Genomic DNA, 20,854 nt, shown 5'->3' on the forward strand with positions numbered 1-20,854 from the left:
CCTATCTGACCATTCCTTCAGAGTCTCTTTGTAGATCATCTCCCACCCTTTAATTGTGGGAAGTCACCAAAGCTCTGTCCCAGACCTTTATTCTTTTTTTCCACGCGCTCCCTCTCTCTCTCTCTCTCTTGCTCTCGCTCTCACTCTCCCTTGCTCTCACTCTCACTCTCCCTTGCTCTCACTCTCACTCTCCCTCTCCATCCTCTCAATGATCTATCAGCTCTTATCTCTACACAGAAATAGTCATCTATATATCCAATCTCTCTCTTCAGCTGCAGTGCCACATTACCAGCAGGACTTCTACATTTGGGTGTTCTATAAGCACCTCACTTGTCCAAGTAAGACATATTTTATCCCTTTAAACTTGCCCCTCCTCCAAATTTCCTTATTTAAATAAGGTGACCACATAGGTTTGCAACCACTAAGTCATCTTTGTCTTTTCAGTTTCCCTCATCCCCTAAATCCAATTAGTTACCAAGTGTTATTGCTTTTTACCTCCACAGCACCTCTTCCATTGATCCCTCTCTCTAAGCATGCCATCTCCACCTTATTTCTGGCCCTCAGTCTTCCTCATCTGGAATATTAGAAAAGCTTTGCAATTGGTTTCTCTGCTTCATCTCTCACCTATCAGTCACCCAGATGCCAAATTAATATGACCTGATGTTTTGTAGCTCAAGAAACTTCGGTGGCTCATTGTCTCAAGGATAAAACACAGACTCCTCAGGCTGACATTTAATGCCCTTTACAGGTTATCATCACAGGCTCCAGCTTTGCCTTTCCAGATGTAATTCATATTACTTCACTTTACATATTTACATATGTAAATTTTAACATATTTTCATTTTACATTCAAGCCAAAAGAGCTACTTGGTTTTGCTAGGTCTTGGTATTTCTCCTCTTGCTCCTCTGCCTGTACAGGTTTTGCCAAATGTCTGGAATGCACTCCTCCCTGCCCCACTCCTTACACCCTCAATCCTCAGCCCTACACCCCACTTCTTTAAATTCTTAGCTTATTTCCTGGAAGACCTATCTCAGATAGTATCTCCTAACAGAAGTCTTTTCCAATCCAGTTGTTGTGTCCTCTTGTACTCAAATTATCTCAAACTACGATCTCTATGTACAAGTAATATCACCTGTCCCACCCACACTCAGAAAACTGGGGGACAAGTTGGGAGACTTTTTTTTTCCTTTTATATTTGTATTGCCAACATCTGCCAACATCTAGCAACATCTAGCAAGGTAAAATCTGAACTAAAATGACCCTTTGTTCCAAACATCATTTAGTACTAAAAATAGGGGTTATCACGTGGTGTCTGTTCTTTTCATGGGATCCACTAAGCCAAAGTAGATTCTCAGTAACCATGGGATTTCATACTCAGCTGCAGGTCAATCATTAAGAATCTCAGCAGGGCGTTTACATTAAACCAAATAAACTAAATTTGTATTTATTTAACACAGTGACTTTATTTATATAAGATATTCTCTATACACACAAAAGATACTTCAAACAGTGTCATTGCCATTAATTTTTAAAAGTGACCATCAGTCTTAAAAACTAAGCAAAATCTTCATTAAAATTTAAGGAAAATAATTATTTCCATTGAAAAGTTTTGAAAAACTAATATTTACCTTATAATAATTGTTCTTTGATCATCCAAAAAGTCCCCTTCTTTAAGCACAGAATTTATACAACAAAATGTGATTACCACTTACATTTTTATAAGAATCATCTTTCCAACTGAAACTGTAGTCACTTCATAAATAGTAAATTATAATAAAAACCAATCATCACTATACCTCTTTGAGGTAAAAAAAAAATCAAGAAGGGCTTTTTCATAATAGATCTAGCTCACACACTAAATAGCAAATTCTACACAACTCAGGCATCAGAGAGCTTGCTACCATTGGTAAGGTGGTGGCACACAGTGATGATAAACTACATAGGAATTAATGGAACTAATTTCTTTGGAATTTACTACCCTATGGAGCTGGATTTTTTAAAAATTGGGGGATGAAAGGACATCAAGAGTAATAGGAAAGCAACCAGATCCAGAAAGGTGGGGGGACTACATAAAGAGGAAATTGTCAAAGTTAATAAGACCTCTGCACTAGGATTCAGGAGATCTGGGTTCTAGTCTCTATTCTATCACTAACTAATGTGACTTTGGGAAAGCCATTTATTTAACCTGTGAGGACTACAAGTTGCCTAGTCTGTAAGATGGAAATAATCACATAAGCCCCACCTATCTCACAGAGATATTGAGACTGAAATGAAAAAGAACATAAAAACGTTAAGAAAAAAGGCATAAAGCAACTTACAAAGGTAATAATTGCTTTCTGCCTTTCTTTGTATCCCCAGAACTCAGCACAGTGCTTAGCACAAAGTAGGAACTTAATAAATGCTAGCTGACTGACTGAATCTTACTTAACTATTAGAGTAAAGATAACTGAAAGGCTTTTGGAAAAATAACGTTCTTCAGGTCCAAAGTCATTATTAGAACACAAATGTGCAGCTAACATTCCAAAATAAATCAACAGTACCAATGAACTGAAAGGCTTTTAAAACAACCTACACTAAGGTCAGCCTCTCCGGGGTCAGCTTTTTCCATCAGCCTCAATCATAACACTGATACCTAAAGCCACATAAGATGCAAAGCTTCTTGGCTTTCAACACTAACACTGCTTTTGCCTGGTGTAAAAGAAATACAGAATGCCATACAGTCAGACCTCAGTGGATTGTTTCTTTTAAAAGCATGTTTACTTCTAATTTGAAGTTAGCTTGCCCGTTAACTTCAACCCCTGGGTTGAAACCAAAGTGACGACAATGAAATAAAAGGAAAAATCTTTCAGGCCACCAAGTTTCTTTCTATTCTCAAAATGACAACTCGTGTACCAGCAGCACTCTTGCTATGCCAACTATTACTGCAGTTGAAACACATAACAGAAAATAGATGAAGAAAGAGAATAAACACAAGTGGAAAAATAAATTTAAAAAGAGACTGAAAGTTCATGGGAAAGAGTAAAATAATGTGAAAATTCTCAACATGAACTTTAGCCAAAATTAAACCCACTGCTAATGGGAGAGAGGGAGTAGAATAGGCACAAAATCACCACAAAACATTTATTGAATGACTATTATATACAATGGGGCTTTGAGCTGCATACCAGTAATACAAAATTGAGTCCTTGCCCTGATAAATCACAAAACGATGTTTTAGACGACAGCAAGCACATCAATTGACAGAAAAAAATTTACAATACTTTTATTTTGAAGTGAAAATTTTTTATCTTATCTCTTTTTTTATATTATGGATTTTTAAAAATGTACTGTGTCAAGTGATATAAGTTGATCTTTCTAAGAATGCTTAAATACTAGTTCTTCTATAATTTAATGTTCATCATATAGGAGGCACTTAATAAGTATTTATTGTTTGACTGATTGAGTACCAGATGAATAGTAGAAAGGATAAGAGGTAGAAAAGTTCAAAGGAAGGAGGGATCCAGGAAGTGGGGAAAAGATATGAAAAGTACTCAAAAGAAGAATTGCAAACTAATAACCATCATACAAAAACTAATAACCATCATACTCCAAATCACTAATAATAAGAAAAATTCACACTGAAATAACCCCAAAGTTTTACCTTACACCATGCAAACTGGCAAAGATGATAAAAGATGGTAATAGTCAATGTTGCATGTGGGGAGAGACATGAACATCACTGCATTATTGGTAGAGCTGTGGATTAGTTGTGTTTTTTTAAGCATTCTGGAAATCAATTTGGAATTGTGGAAATAACCCTTTGACCTAGAGACTCCCCTACTAGGCACCCCTACTAGGCATGCACTCCAAGGAGGTCATTGACAAAAAAAGAAACAGTCCATATACACCAAAACATCTATAGCAGCACTTTTTGTGGTAGCAAAAAAAGTGGAAATAAAGTAGATGCCCATGGATTGAGGAATGGCCAAACAAATTATTGTACATAAAATATAATGGAATGATATTGCGTTGTAAGAAAGGAAGAGTATGAGCAATACAGAGATGCATGTAAAGGCTTAAATGAAGTGATCAAAGTAAATTAAGTAAAGCCAGCAAAACAATATATTCAAAAGGTACGGCTATAATATTAACTTACTAATGAGAGAATGAGTTTTCTTTCCTGAAACATTAATTCACTTCTGTCTACTCTCTACTTGACTTTATCACTATATATCTTTTGTTTCTTGGATTTTTCTAGACCACTGACCTCTTTGACTTCTTAAAGTTTTTCAATGTGCAAATATTTTTTAAAAAATTAAAACAAATAAAAAGAAAATTCCTCACCCTAATATCCATGCTTTCATTTAGTCATACTAACAAGAAAACACACCTTTAATTTCTTAGTCTTTCATTGCTAGTGAAAGTATTTAACATTCTTCAATTTGACAAATTTGCCTACTGAATAATCATCAGAAGAAATGATTCAAACTCTTCTCTTTATTGAACATCCAAATATTTTCTTTAATGCTTAAGCTCATGTTTTGAAATCACAATCAATCATTCCTCTTTGAAATGTCATAACATATTTTTCCTTTGCTATATTATAAACACAGAATAATCTTATGATAATCACAATCTAATTGACTTCCCTTGAAATGTGAAAGGGTTTTTTTAATCTTGTGGACTGCAAAACTTATATATTAATGCATAGTTCTAAAGTTTGATCAGGATATGTATTGGTGAGTTAGACTTGAGTTTTCTCTTGTTGTTCTGTAGATTTCCTTAGTTTCTATTTTGCCTCCAACTTCTAATATGTCTTGACACAATTTTTTTGTACAATTTCTTGAAGTACAATATTCACATTTTCTTTTTTTATGATTTTGGAAGACCCATAATTCTTAAATTTCTTTATAGTCTATCTTCAATTTCATTATTCTTGGTTTGTAACAGTTTCGTACATTCTATTTTTTAAAATTTGTTCTGTTCATTTTCCTTCTATTTCTGTATTTTTGCATTATACTTCTGTTATTCTATTTTTGAGAATTTACTGTTATGGAACAGGTATCTAAATTTTCTTCTAAATTCTGTAATCTCTAATTAGATTTATTAAATTCTTCCTTAGGAGCTCTAGTTTTGGTTCTCATTTAGCTAGTACTATTATTTATTCACAGGATCATATATCTAAAGTTGGAAGGACCCCTGGAATCCATCAAATCTAATGCTCTAATTTTATATATGGGGAACTGAGACCCAGGGAGGTTACACAACTTGTTGAAGTTCACAGAAGCAATAAATGATGAAACTGAGATTTGAACCATGTCCTCTGATTCCAAATTCAGTACCCTTTCCATGGTATCACACTGACTCCTCATTTGCTGTGAAGTATTTGTTCACGGCCATTCGAGATGGCTCATTTCCTCAAATGTTTCATTTATTTCTCTTCCTCAGTGAGTGTGCAACTGTCACTATCAATCATTTTGATGACTTTTCTGTGGTGTAGTTACTACAAATGTATGTCTTACCACTACTCCTTTCCCTTCTGTAGGCCCACTGTTGTTGTGCCTTTTCCCAAGACCTTACTGTCCATTCTTTGTGTTTTCTTGGACCAGTGGGGTTGGATAGATCTATAGTTCTAAAGGAATGAGAAGGACCAGGGACCTCTGCAAAGGTGAAATAGAGAAACATGACCAAAACAACTATAGAAGTAATAAAGCAAAACTAAAAAGCTGCTGTTGTTTTTTAAACAGAGAAAATTGATTTTAAAAATGCTAGCTAACTTTATCAAAAATAAGAAAGAAAAAAAGTAAAAATTAACAGCTTCACAACAGAGCCATAATAAAGAGAATTATAATAAACTATTATAAAAATTATATGACAATGCAACTGAGAATTCAAGTAGTTGGGTCTGTTGTCCACCTTTCTCAGTCATTCTTCTGAATTCAAACCTCCTAACTGAAAGAGAAGTGAAATAAACAATAGATTGAGAGGGTACCAGCACCAAAGGAAGGCTTTTTTAAGCATAGGAAAGATATGGTTGTCTTTGTAGGCAGGAGTGAGGGAATTTAGAGGAAAAAAAAAAGGAAAATATTGAATATAAGAGATTAGGTACTCTTTGCTGTGTAACACTGCAAATCATCTAAATTCTAACCCTTCGTTTCCAACCACACTACCTAGAAAATTAACAATTTTTTCAGAGCATGCAAACAAAAGCTTGTCATAATCCTGTGCATTCTTTCAGTTTCCTAAATATAAACTTAAAATTTTTCTCATGCCTAAAACTTTCATCCTCACAAAAGTATTTTCCAATTAAGAATTAAGACAAATGAGAAATTCATAGAATATGCCTCTGCAAGATCAATGGAATAAAGTATTGAATTTAAAGGAAATATACATAAAAGCAACAAAATCAAAAGAAAAGGTCTGACTATTTCATAATTGAAATCAATTTAATTAAAACTTTATATATAAAAAAGGACATGATAAGAATAGTGCAGAGTACCTAATTTAATGATGCTAGAGTGCTAGTTTATTCAATTTATAAATTCCTCAATAAGTACAAGTGATGAACAATTTTAATAAGTGCATTCTTGATAGTACCAGTAAAAAGTCTTTGGATTGCTTTAGACCAGACTTATCAGAACCACAACATACCGTGAAACTGTTGTTGACATTTTTTGTGCTTGATTCAGCTACGCTGGCATCCGAGAGGTCAACTTCATCAAATATTAGAGACTGTAAATGAAAAAGAACACAAACACATTACATACAAATCTGGAAAGAGATATCATTAGCTACCTTTGTGTTACAATATCATTCTTATAACTGCTACTTAAGGAATGAAGGAAGAAGATGTAGGAAAAGTTGCTTTGCAGATACGACTCAGTAATTTCTCTTTTGAAAGAGTTCCTAAAAATAAAACCATTAGTGAGTAACCCACAAAGTGGGATCATCATCCACAAACATAAAATGCTTTAAAAAATACTCATCTCTAGACTCTATTTTGGAATGCAAATGACTTTAGTTATTTGGATGTTTTAATAGAATTTTAATAGAGTTCATTCCAACGGTATAAACTCATGCTTTCCTATAATTTTTTAAAAAGACAGAAGAAAATCAAATTACAAAAATAAAAATTACAGCTTTACAATGGAGACTAAATAAAGAGAATTATCAAAAACTATTACAAATAATTATATGACAGCGAAACTGAGAATTCACTAGCTGGGCCTATCAGGCAACAAATCTTGTTTATGTAAACCTCCATCTGGCCATGGGAAAAATCACAGATTCTGAGCTTGAAGAAATCCACTACTCTGTCATGCAATCCTAATGGCATAGAAAGCTAAATTGTATATATTTACAGTCTATCTTTTCAATACTAATGTTTTATTGTTGTTGCCATATGTCAAGAAGATATGGAACACCACTCTCTCTGAAGAACTAAAGATGAATATCAGAAAGCAAACAAGAGAGAGCTACATGATAAGTGTGAGCTTCTGCAACATAAAACCAACAAGAAACTACAGGGAAAATGGAGGTGGGGAATGGCGGGGGAGGGGAGCCAGGATAAAGGGTGTCATCAAGGAATTAAAAAACAGGGAGAAAAGATGGGCTGCTCATATGACAAGAGTGAAGGTTGAGAAGTAGACAATCAGAATGCTCCAGTAGTACCATTTGGATGTGATGAGGGAGCAAGGAAGGTCTCCAGTAACCTGAGTGGCCATCTTTAGGGAACAGATGTGCAAGAATTGCACAGGATGGGCAGGTAAGGATGTAGTTACAATCTATATTTTTGAAGGGAAGCCTCAAATCAACAAGATCGGAGATCTTATGGAGTATATATTTAAATACTGATTTAAACAAAATGTTTCAGTGGTTAAAAATAGAAAGGAAATTTTCAATACTAAAAATGAAACAAGAAAATCCAACAAATAATAGGTGACATTAATACAGCACTTTAAGGTTTGCAAATCACTTTATAAATAGTATTTCATCTGACCTTCACAACAACCCTGTGAGATAGGTGCTATTATTATCCCTATTTTAAGAATGAAGAAACTGAGGCTGAAAGAAACTAAGTAACTTGCCTGGGGTCACATAGATAGCAAATGTTTGAGATGACATTCAAACTCATGTCTTCCTGACTCCAAGTACAGTGCTCTATCTAACTTTGCCTATCTTTCTCTCATCTATCTCCACTCTCTACACAGTTTAATTCTTACAGAATCACATGATTTTTGAGTTAAAAGGGACATTAGAGGCCCTCCAGTCCAACCAATTAGCTAATAAATGAACACCATCTGTACTATCCCTAAAAAGTAATCATTCAATGTCCACGTGAACAAGAAACTACCTTATGAGCCAGTTCAATCCATTTTTGGTCAACTCTAATTATAAAATATTTCCTTATTTTGAATTGAAATCTTCCTCCTGATAATGTCCACTTAATGGCATAAGTTAGCTTGAACAACTCTAGGGAGTTGTTACTCAGAATAACTATCATCCTTATTTCAAATATTTGGACATAAATGTGTGACTTCCCCAATATTCTCTTACTATAAGATCATAGTTTTGGAGTTGGGAGTACTTCCAGAGGTCATCTAGTCCAACGCCCTCATTTTACAAATGGGGAAACTAAGATGGAGAGAGATGGGATGATTTGTCTAAGATCTCACAGGTAGTTAGTGGAAGAACCTGCATTTGAACCTAAGTCTGACGATTCCAGACCCAGGGTCCTTTCTACTGATTACAGTTACATAATTTTATTTATCTGAGGCTCAATCCCTCCACTCTGAGACCGAGCCCAACTGAGACAGATTCAACAGATCTCTTTATGGCATTGTTGGTTGTTTGAAACCACTCCAGATCACTTTCCTTGGATCTCCTCCAGCTGGTAAGTCAGTGTCCCTCTTAAAATATGGAAGCTGCAACTAAACACAATACTCCAGGTAAGAGACAACCAGTCTCAAGTACAAGAAGAATTTCACCTCATAAATACAAACATATCCTTCCATTAATGCATCCAAATGCCATGTTTACTTTTTTTGTTCACAATGCCCCTAATCATGCCTCAATTTGCAAAATGAGATGCTACATTCTCTGGATAGATAAAGAACAGAAAACTCTCCTTCCAGCAATTCTTTCCCATGAGAAAACACAAACTTTTCTCCAGGGGAACCTGAGGTCTGATAATGTTTCAGTGAAAACAAATTTAACCTATTTTAATAAAGTTTTCAACAACAATTAATCACATGGCCACCTAGTTTTCATTTTAATCTCTTATTCCCTGAGATAAATGAAGACTCACAATTTTTTTCCCAGAGGTTACTTTTAATCATTACCAGAGTTAGGGATATCAATTACAAGTGTTTAATGGAAAGTTATCCCTTCCTTTACCAAGTCATACTCCAAAATATTATTGTGATATGGAGACAATCTTTTGTTCCTAAAAGCTATGCTAGTAGAGCATAAGTGTGGACAAGTCCTACCAAGAAGAAAAAGCTTTAGGTATGGGCCCAGAAAGAGATTAAGTTTGTTTTCAGACAGCCTGTCCAATCATGTAAGGAGAAACTCTTAAATTTTTCAACTTAGGGACGAATTATTTGAATACGGCAACCAATGAAACAAAGAAAAATAAAAAACTGCCCTCATTCTTATACAGCCCATTTTTACTCCTGTGACAATAATGACAGAACAGTAGAAATTACAACATAAGGTGTTAAGAGTAACATGACACAGTTTTCAAATCTATAAACATTAACTTAGTTGTTGGTACTTTACATGTGATATCCTTGTACAGTGACCAATAAAGAAACAAATTAAAAAAAAAACTGAGTCATGTCAATATTGACATTGTTACTAAAAATGAAATCAGAAGACAAGAGGAAGTTGCAATTAAATGGAAAGATAAATCATTTTTTCCTCTGAGAAAAGCAAATAAAGAAGTTAGCAGAAGTGGTTTTATCATGTGTTCAAAGGCAAGAAGAACCATTTTACACTTATTTTATTTATTATATTTTAGACATTTTGGTCATATTGTACTGCAGTGTTAAAGATAAATATTTACTCAAAAAGGCAAGAGCAAAAACAAAATTTCCCTGAAAATAATTGCAGCTTACTTGCTCCTACCTGTTGCAGAGACTGAAGGGGTGAAGAAGTAAAGAAAGTCTATGGAGGATTCAACCCAGCAAATTAAATCACAATAGACTTTAATGCTTGGTTACTTCAATGAAAAGGTAGGCCCAGAGAAGAGTAAAATCATTATTAGAAAATACGGTTTAGGTGCAATAAATGAGTATGGTTAAGGAATGTAAACTATACAGAAGTCTCATGTCTATATATCATGATTACTTTCTGTGAGAAGAGAACTGGGAAGCACAGGGTAAGGCAAGAATCAGAAATATCAACAAATTAAATTAATTATAGTTTTATAGAGACGAAATGGCTGGTTACCAAAGGACTAGTCATTTCAGAATCAGCAGTCTTTGGAGAGTCAGACTGCCAAGTTGGCAGAGATAAAAATTGAATTCAATACAAAATTAGAAAATAATTTTTAAAAAGATATGATGTACAACTGAGGCACCTCCAATCTATTAAAGGAAGTTACTGAGAAATGGGAGATTGATTAAAAATAAAGATATTGACATACACTAACACAATTTCCTAAGGAAGTTTAAATGATGTAAAGCAATTGTAACAAAAAGACCTACACACCGCCTTAGGCAGAAAACACTTGATGTTCTTGGTGAGCAGATGGATGGCGCCAGGGACTGCACTACTTTAGAATAAAAACCCCTTTGTAAGACATTACAGGAGAGAGGATTATGGAAAATTATGAATAACATAGTCTCATAAAACAATCAGGTACCATAGAGGGAAAAGCAAGTTTACTGAAAGCTTGGCAAGACACCCAACTAAGCCAGATTGTCCTGAGGTTATTTAAAGATGAAACAATTTATTTCACAACATGATTAATATGGAAATATGTTTTACATGGCTGCACATATATAACCTATATCAAATTGCTTACCATTTTAGAGAAGGAGTAGGTAAGGGAGAGAGGGAGAAAATTTGGAACTCAAAATCTTATGAAAAATGAATGTTAAAAATTGTCTTTACATTTAATTGGAAAAAATAAAATACTATTAAAGAAAAAAATAAAGATGAAACAAAGGAGGACAATGAACAGAAAAGAAAAGCTGAATATCTGTCAAGATTCCCGTATGTCTGATTTTGTCAGGAAAAGCACTCCCTTCACCAACAAATATCATAACCCCTCTATATCTTAGAGTTTTGTGTAGCAGTCCAAGGCTCTTAGGATTTAAATGATTTGCCCAAGGAAATACAGCCAGTAAATGTATGAGTGGGGCTAGAAATTAGGTCTGCCTAACCCTAAGCCCAGCAATAAGATTTCTATAACAAACTCTTTCTCCTTCAATAAAAAAGGAGTCACTAGAGTTTGGATTTTTATGTCAGAGTTCCTAATATGCCATATGAGGAAATAGTTACGACACTAAAGAAAATGACAGGAAAAACAGCTACAATAGACCAAATGTATACAGAGAAGATCCATGCTAGAGGCTATGGAATTTCAAGGGCACTGAGGAATAGATTCTGAAGATATCTGGAAGAGGGAAGGATAGCAAAGGCTTGGGGGGGAGACCCAAGTTTTATTCTTCCTGAAAAAGGCAACCAAGAAAATTTTAATAACCACTAATTCATACGCTTACTTTCTTACCTTTACAAAATATGAGAATAACGTACACACATATCAAGGACATCTTTGATAAAGGTATGAGAAGGGAACAGTCACTTTTTGCAAATGATATTCAAAAACCAGAATGAATCTTTACATTAGTACAATTGACTAAAAGGTGGAAAGAATGCAAGATTCCACTATTGTTTGAGGTACACATATGTAGACAGATATAGGTAGGTAGAGGAGAGGGGTGGGGAGGGAGGGAGGGAGAGAGAGAGAAGGGGAGGGAGGAAGAGAGAGGGAGGGAGGGAGGAAAGAGAAAGAGAGAGAGAGAAGGGAGGGAGAGAGACATATACATATATGTATAGAAAGACATATAGACGTAGAAATAAATGACATAGATATCCATACATATGCTTGCCTAAGTTGTTTGCTACTGTCACAGAATTTGTATGGCACAGGGCCCAGACAGAAGGGGATTCTCTCTAGGTTGTTGAGGATTTCCAGACTCTCCTTTTTTGCAGATGATATTGTGCTGTTTGTATCAAGCCCACAGAGTTTCCTGAATGAGACACATAAGAACTCAAGAAAGTAGATAAAGAGGCCCTACTCTCCACACTGTGATATGCAATAGGATGGCTATCCCACAGAAATGCCCTCTTGGACAGATACTTGTGAAAAATGAATGAGTGTGGGCCCATTACTGAGCAGGAGAAAGGGAGCAAACCAGATTGCCCTTGTGAAATTGTGCATGGTTTTTAATGACTCTAAGCTTCTCCCTGAAACAAATCTCCATTTTTTTAACATCAATATTCTTCTGGTGACACTTCCATGGTATATTACACTCTTTGAAGAATTTAAGCATATGGTCACACAAAGAGAAAGAAAAAGATGCATAACTACAATATAGCAGAGTGTGGAACTATACAAAAGCAGCATAAAGGATACGTATGTATGTGTATAGATATAGATATGGCAACTATGTAGCATGAACTGATTGACAGTCCTCCTTCTCAATTGCTAGCCATCAATGGTCAAGAGATCTGGAGAAAGATTATAGAACCACGGGGAACTTCCCTCTCAAGAGTTTATGGGAAGATTTGGTTGAGAGTTATATTATATGGATAGATTGTGATCTGCTCCATTGGTGGACATATCTATATTGCTGAGATCACACATCAATCAAAATATTTAAGTGGCTGACATTTTTCCTTCTGTTTCTGAATGCATTACCAATTGTATCAACAGCATGAATAACCATACTAATTATTAAATGCTAGTAGCAAGAGACTTTTCACGCTGCATACTGATGAGTGGTACCAGAATACTGGTTTTACATACCTATTTGACCATTGAACAGAAGATAAAATCTAATTAGATTCAGTGAAGTGCTTTCTAATGAAGAGTTTTAACTCAATTTAAGGTTAAAGTTTGACTTCCCCATCTTCAGACTATGTCTATTTGTGATTCATAAAATTTAAAGAATAAGAAAAGTAGAAAAGAATTAAAACAGATAAAAACTTCAAGTTTGTTTTCATAGAGTAAGTTAATCTTTGTTTTGCACAGAAATAAAGTTAAACTCTAATTTAATCTATATAACAAAAATGGAATTACATTGAATGCTTATTGTAAAACTATCCTTAAGGTACATGTTCATGGGACTACTTGTTTGGCAGAAACTGACTTTTTGCAAGATCATTTTTGCATTCTGATTAAGAACTTCATACCCATACCCCTTGAATGGGGCAGAGTTGGGGAGAGGTAATACTAACTGAATTTATTCTTAACTCACTCCAAGGAAAATAGTGTTATAATAAGTTTCGAGGGAAAAAAATTAAACTTACCTTCACAAACAAGAATAGTTACTTTACAGGAATTTGCCACTACCTTCCTCACTTCTTACCTTTGAGTCCTTGGCATAGTAGAGGGTGCGACCTCGAAGTTTGAAATAACGTTTTTTCCACCTTTGAAAGGAGCTGGTCTGCTTCAAGAGTAATCCTTCCTTAATACTGGTCTGGGGAGGAAAACAAAATAATAAAATTGAAATGATGAATACCATCAAATGAGTATTTATCCAATAAAACATGTTATCATTCCTTCTTAAAAGGCTCATTTCTGTAGTGTTCCTAAGAACACTTTTAGTGTGCTTCACTCTATTAGTCATAGCTACTTCAGTGTAGACACATATATAGTGTACACACACACACACACACACACATACATAGTATATACTTATTATATATGTATATTTTGTCTTCCCTAATAAGAGTGTAAGCTCCTTTAGGTCAGGTTGTGTTTTATTCTTTTTTTTTCCTTTGGATCTTTGGCTCCTATCTGTACACAGTAGGTACTTAACAAATGCTTGGTGATTGATTGATTGATTGATTGATTGATTGTCTTAAGTCACTCAACTATAAAGTTATCAGAACCTGCCTTCAAACCCAGGATTCTTACTGATACCAAATGTGGATGAACAACATACAGTTGGTGAATTCACAATTCTATCCCAAAAAGATTAGCAAATTAATGAATTGTATGAAATAGATTTAGTGGTAGAAGGGACATTAGAAGCCATCTAGTTCAAATTCATCATTTTACAGTCGAGGAAATTAAGCTATAAAGAGGGTAAGGGACTTGCCAAGGTCACACGTTTAGTGGCAAAGTTAGGATTCAAACACACAGATACTTTCTGACTCCAGATCCAGAGTTCTTTCCACCACAACATACCCTCTGAAGTGAGGTCTCTAAGACTGTGTCTGTGAGTGTGTGAGTGTGTGTGTGTGTGTGTGTGTGTGTGTGTATCTGTGTATCTGTAGCTATATCCTGGTTTAATACTTTTATCAATGAAGTCATAGGATCCTGAAAGCTGAAAGGAACTTTAAAGATTACTGAGACTTAAAACCAATTTTTTTTGTTTTCTAATTTAGTATTTTATTTTTTTCACCAATTACATGTAAAAACAATTTTTAACATTCATTTTTTAAAATTTTTGAGTTCCAGATTCTCTCCCTCTCCTTCTCATTAAGAAGGTAAGCAATTTTATATAAGTTATACATGTGCAGTCATGCAAAACATATTTCTACATTAGTTGCATTGTGAAAGAAAACACAGACCAAAAAAAAAAAAAGAAAAGAAAAGAAAAAGGAAGAAAAAGTATGCTTCAATCAGCATTCACGTTCTATCACTTCTTTTTCTGGAGATGGATAGCATAAAACCTTCATTTTACAGATGAGGAAACAGAGGTCAGAGTGGTTAAGTATCTTGCTGAAGTCATGCAGGTGGTAAACAGCAATTAGAATTTAAATCCAGGTCCTCTGACTATGGTATACTAATACTGTCTCACCCAATTTGGTGCTAATATTCTATGACAATAATGTGGATAAAGTCAGGAAGGGTGTGTTGCTTAAATTTTAAGATGACATAAAGTTGGGAGGCAGAGGAAGCAATGTTGAATTAGGATTCAAAAAGATGTCAATAGGCTAGAAAGTGAGCCAAAACTATTAAGATGAAATGGAACACAGACAAATATAAAATCCTACAGTTAGCTTAAAAACTCCAACGTAAAATTACAGAGTAAGGGAAATGTGGTATGGATATAATTTGACTGAAAAGGACCTGATGGCCTAAAGTGACTACCTCATGATGGGCATAAGAGACAATGAATCAACCATATAAAGTGCTGGCTAAAAATGTTAATGCTGTCTTAGACCACACTAATAGAAGTGTAGTAACCATATAGATAAAGGTATCAATTTGACTCTAACCATATGCATTGTAGTAGAGTGAACTACAGTGGAAAACTTATGGGGGGGGGCTATGCAGAGTCCACTCATTTTAAATTTTGCCATAGTAGGATATGATCTATATTGTGATCCAACTTGCCTGATTTTGCTTTCTGTAAACTGGTGTCAATTTACATGTGAGGATTTTTTAATACAATAAAACAATCTTGGGGCCAAAGTTTCTTCACTCAAGGATCTCCCAGGCCATGTGTCTCTCCGACGTTAGTCAAAGCACAGGCCCAAAAATCTCCCCAGTTATGTATTTACATTACCTGTGCCCTTACATTCTGACATTTTTCTATGCTGATTCCAAAGAATCGATCAGTCAAGTATTTATTATCGGTGTCAAGCTGTGCTCAGCTCTGGGGAAATAAGAATAAACAATCAAACAATCCCTACCAGGAAAGAATCAAACTCATAGCCCATATAAGTTGCTGCCTGCCTGAGAATGCTTCTTCCACCCAACACAGGTATGACGTGGATTCCAGTACAAATGAGGGTCCCTTTCCCTTCAAAAGCACCAGACTACACGTTGTTACAAATTTAACAAAGGAAAAGGGATTTAATAATTATTAAAAATTTAAGAGTTTGAAACTTTAAAGAACATTTTCTTCAGTTCATGTGCAATTCTATAAAAATATGCTAAATATTCTAAAACATGAAAATATAAACTGATGTGAGATCAGGAATGGGTATCTCATAATTAATTTAAAAGTTATCTGTCATTTTACTGTATTCTTTGCAAGATCTTGTGGGAAAAAAAATACTTGGCAAGGAATCCTGAGACCTGGTTTCCACTAAACCCTACCACTAATTGCATAATTTTGGGCAAGCCACTTAAATCTACTAGGCCTCAATATCCTCATCTGTAAAACAAAGAGAATGGGATGAATATTCCCTAAAGGCCCTTTCAGATTGAAAAACAAACAAACCAACCAACCAATGATTCTAGGAATTTATAATCAGTGTGAATACTGACTTTCATTTCAAATTGGAGATGCATTTATACAAGGAGGAAAAATGCCCCCAACACATAATAAAGTAATACTTTAGAAGGCTAAAAAATTAATAATACATTTAAAAGTAAAACTACTTACAGTAAAAATATTGCTGATGAACTTCAAGACAAGTTATACAAAATTAAAGCAAAGTAGGTGTGGCAGGTAGGGAGACAGTATTTTTATTATTTGATTGCTATAGTGTCCAAAAAGCTAACAACTTAGAGAAACAGAACATAAATAAACTGAAAAATCACTTCATTTTTATCAAATCCCTCCATCGTGAGTAATCATTCTATAGAAAAAGATTGTATAGTTCTCTTTGGTTACTTGGATTTTGTTTTGTCACATACTGAAAACCACATTTTAAAATTTAAGTGATTGAACAAGAGAGAGACACAGACAGAGACATAGAGAGAGATACAGCACAAATACCAAATCAAAGAATGAAACAAGGTTTGACCTAAAGAACCCATTCTGAAGTGAGCAGAACCAGGAGAACACTGCACACAATAACACCAACATTGTGCACTGACCAACTTTGATAGACTCAGCTCTTTTCAGCAATACAATGATCTAAGACAATTCCAGAAGACTTATGATGGAAAATGCTATCCACATCCAGAGAAAGAACTGAGTCTGAATGCAGATTGAAGTATAAGGTTTTCTCTTTTTTTTCTTTCTCATGGCTTTCCCCTTTTGTTCTGATTCTTCTTTCACAACATGACTAATGTGGAAATTTGTTTAATATGATTGTACATGTATAGCCAATATCAGACTGCATGCAATCTTGGGGAAGAGATAAGAGAAGAAAGGAGGGAATTTAGAACTCAAAATTTTATTAAAGTGAATGTTGAAAACTAAAAATAAGCAAATATTTTTTAAAAACCTATGCTGAAAAAAACAAAAAAGATCATAGAATTGGATATTTCAAGGTAGAAGGTACCTTAGCCGTTGTTTTGTTAAGTCTTCCATTTTACAGAGGAGAAACTGACTCCTAGAAGTGACTTGCCTAAGGTCATATAAGGAGTGTCAGAGCTGTGATTTTCAGCCAGATCTTCTGAAGGCAGCATGCCATAGTGGAGAGGGTAATGAACTTCCGAGTTAAGAGAACCTGGGTCCACTACTTATTATCTGAACGACCCTGGGCAAGTTATTTAACCTTTCTGGACCTCAATTTACTCATCTGTAAAATGAGGTGAGTCAGACTCTATAGCCCCTAAGGTCACTTCCAGCTCTAAGTCAAGAATCCTATGATTCTATCTACTACATCATATATGTCACTAAGGGGGGTTTTGATGTTTTTATAATTATGAGGACTCTAGTAATATATAATAAAATTTCCCCTTATTTCACATACTTGTGATGAGAAATACCTATACTACCTGGTTAAATTGTATGATAAAAGGTTATTTTTCAATTAAAAGATTAACAAATGAATGACACTCAAAATAAAGGACAGAGACACAAATAATCCTGAGAAGAAAAAGAAGGATATCTACAAGATAGTCATTTTCCTCAGAGTCATTTTTCCTTGTTTTTAAATTCTGATGTTCATTGCAAGGAACAAAAGGGAAAAGAGGGAAAGAAAGGAGGATATTTGTGGGAAAAATATCTTTTATTGACACTGATTCTCCAAAAGATAGAGAAACACTACAAAGTGATGACTTAATGCACTTTTAATATCTCTGAGAAAAAAGCAAAAAAGTTTTTTGTTTGTAATTTAAGAAAATAATTAAGAACATCCATTTTAACTAAAGGGGAAACTAGGTGGTACAGTAGATAGGGTGTTGCATCTGGAGTCAAGAAGACTTAAGTTCAAATCCTGCCTCACACACTTACTAGCTGTGTGGCCCAGGGCGAGTCAATTAACCCTATTTGCCTCAGTTTCCTCATCTGTAAAATGAGCTGGAGAAGGAAATGGCAAGCCACTGCAAAATCTTTGCCAAGAAATCCCAAATGGGGTAACAAAGAGTCGGGCATGACTGAAACAACACAACAATGATACCATTTAAACTAAAATACCAAATTAACAATAATAGTGCATTGGATTTGTGCATTCTAATTTTTAACAAAACAAATGTGAGATTTTCAATATTAGCACCTCTTGAAAATAAATGAGATCTTTGGAAATTTTAAATGATAGTTTATTGCAGTATTTGGATGAGCAGGATAATTGTAAGGTTATATATATATATATGTATATATGTCAAATGTGTACAGATTACTACATAGATTATACAGATATAAAGATCCCTTTAAAGACAGAAGAACAGAAAATAACCTGTTCATGGACTCTCTGATTATTAATGTCCAGTAAGCTATAAAACAGAGAGATGCATGCTTGATGAAAATGTTTGCCACTGTTTGAGAGAAGTTCTAGCAGACAGTTCAAGTCAAATAAGAATCCCTCAACATGGTGAGGTCCTGCAGATGCTCTTCTTTAAAGACGGCATAATTCTGATTCCATCAAAACTAAGAACATTGGAGAACCTCCTAAAAGGACCACATAAACACTCAAAGTCACCCGATATCACTGTTCGTCAGTTATTTTATTACTGTGAAATATGGTCTCTGAAGAACTGAAAATGAGTATCACCCAGAGTGCAATGGAAAGACACATGGTGTAGTAAGTGTACATAGCCTAGACATATCACAAGCTGAAGCAAATTTATTTTGATTATTACAAGATACCTATAGTTATTGAGCTACAACTATAAGCTTTTCCCACAATCTATTCTATTAGAATTAATAATGATTTAAATATAAGTGTAACCCAAGTCCCAAAGCCCATCAGTATGGGAGTCTCTGCTCATTGGTGAAAATCAATGCCCTGTAACTGCATGAGGGACAGGGAAGATTTGGTGAAAGCAGGAGAGAAGAGAGTTTTAGTTTCTTATAGTCTCTTTAAATCTTTGGACCTGTTTCAAGTCTCTTTGGGTTTTGCAGTCACTCCTGGCTCTTCTGGCTTCCAGCTTTGAGAGAGAAGATGGAACTACTTCAGAATGCTAAAGGAAAAGACTCTGGGAAGATGCTCCATAATAGGATCTGCCAGGCTCCATCATGTCCTTTTCCTCAACCTTTCTACACTACAACCTCCTTCACTCTGAATTATCTGATATATATCGTCCTATGTATAATTTGACTTCTATTTTGCTACTGATTTGTATAAGTACATTTCTGTGATACTTCCTATATATGTTCATTGTGGAATTTGTATTTGGCGGGAAGGGAATTAAACCTTGGATATAAAGCTTGGAGTCCTGCTTATATGTTATAATCCTCAATTTTTATGTCAGAAATAAAAAAAAAGAATAGTAAACCTGAAATTCCAACTCTTCAAAATTTGGAATGTTAAAAATTCAGTGACAGAATTAATTACTAGTTAGTGATGAAATATACCAATGAATCCTGAAGTAGATATTAATTTAGGTTTCTTAAGTTTGGTTTGCTTTTGATAGGACCTGTGATTTCATCAGTATAAGGCACTCCTAGTTTCAAAAACAAACAAACAAACTCCTATGGTACAGACTTGAACTGAGAAGTTCAAGTGACACACATTTCATATGTAGCAGAAGAAGAGACTCAAACCCAGATCTTCCAGACTTAAAAGCCAGTTCTCTACCCACTGTACCACACTGCCTTTCAAGTTTCTTTATTATGAAAAAAGAACAGTATAGCAACAAAAGAGAAAGTGTTAATAATTTTTAAATGTCTGTTATAAATTTACCTAATAGGACTAGAACTTACTGGTATACATATTTATTAACATCAGATTGAGTCAACCTCAGTGAACATTTGGCAGTTTAAATAACAGAGTTCTGTTGAACAAAATTCTTTTCAATATTAAGATTACAAATGTTAAAGAAGTGAGAAAGTCAATTTAACAGACTGGCAAGATTATTCTTTCATCACAAAAAAGCTAAATTATAAAATTGTAATTGAAGTAATGTCCAGAAATTTCATAAATTCAATCTGATATAACAACATTTGCTAAGATGCCAGTGTGACATAGAGCTATCCAAGGTGCTGAGAGGAAAACAAATTTTAGACATGACACAATCTCTGCCCCTTTGGATCACAGAATCTAATGGGGAAATGGCACATAAACAGGAAATTACAATAAAAAATAATATATATCCAGCCACAATCCCTCTCAGAACACAGTTCCTACCCCAAGGAGCTTACATCCTAATGTAGAATACAATACAATAAAACTGAACACGAATGATATATACAGTGTAAATGGAAGGTAAATCTCAGAGGAAAGGCATTTAGTATTGGTGGTCAGGACTGAGAGATTTCAAAAGGCTTCTTGAAGGTGTGATTTTATCTGAATCTTAAAGAAAGCAAAAGAATCAAGGCAACAGATAATGAAAGAGAACATTTCAGACAC

General features: G+C 34.6%; 1 protein-coding gene across 8 annotated transcripts in view; it reads right to left on the bottom strand.

The window, feature by feature from the left end:
• The window catches only part of DGKH (diacylglycerol kinase eta), a 223,040-nt gene that overhangs the window by 121,842 nt on the left and 80,344 nt on the right, over window positions 1–20,854 (bottom strand). For all 8 annotated transcript variants that reach the window (XM_027873554.1, XM_027873550.1, XM_027873549.1 and 5 more), the window contains exons 3-4: window positions 13,582–13,692; window positions 6,632–6,712 (exon numbers count right to left, since the gene is read on the bottom strand). In XM_027873554.1, the coding sequence (XP_027729355.1) occupies window positions 6,632–6,712; window positions 13,582–13,692 (192 nt within the window). The remainder of the gene's footprint in view (window positions 1–6,631; window positions 6,713–13,581; window positions 13,693–20,854) is intronic.

The sequence above is a fragment of the Vombatus ursinus genome, unplaced genomic scaffold (genome assembly GCF_900497805.2).
Source record: "Vombatus ursinus unplaced genomic scaffold, bare-nosed wombat genome assembly UNPS02014802.1, whole genome shotgun sequence".
NCBI lineage: Eukaryota > Metazoa > Chordata > Mammalia > Diprotodontia > Vombatidae > Vombatus > Vombatus ursinus.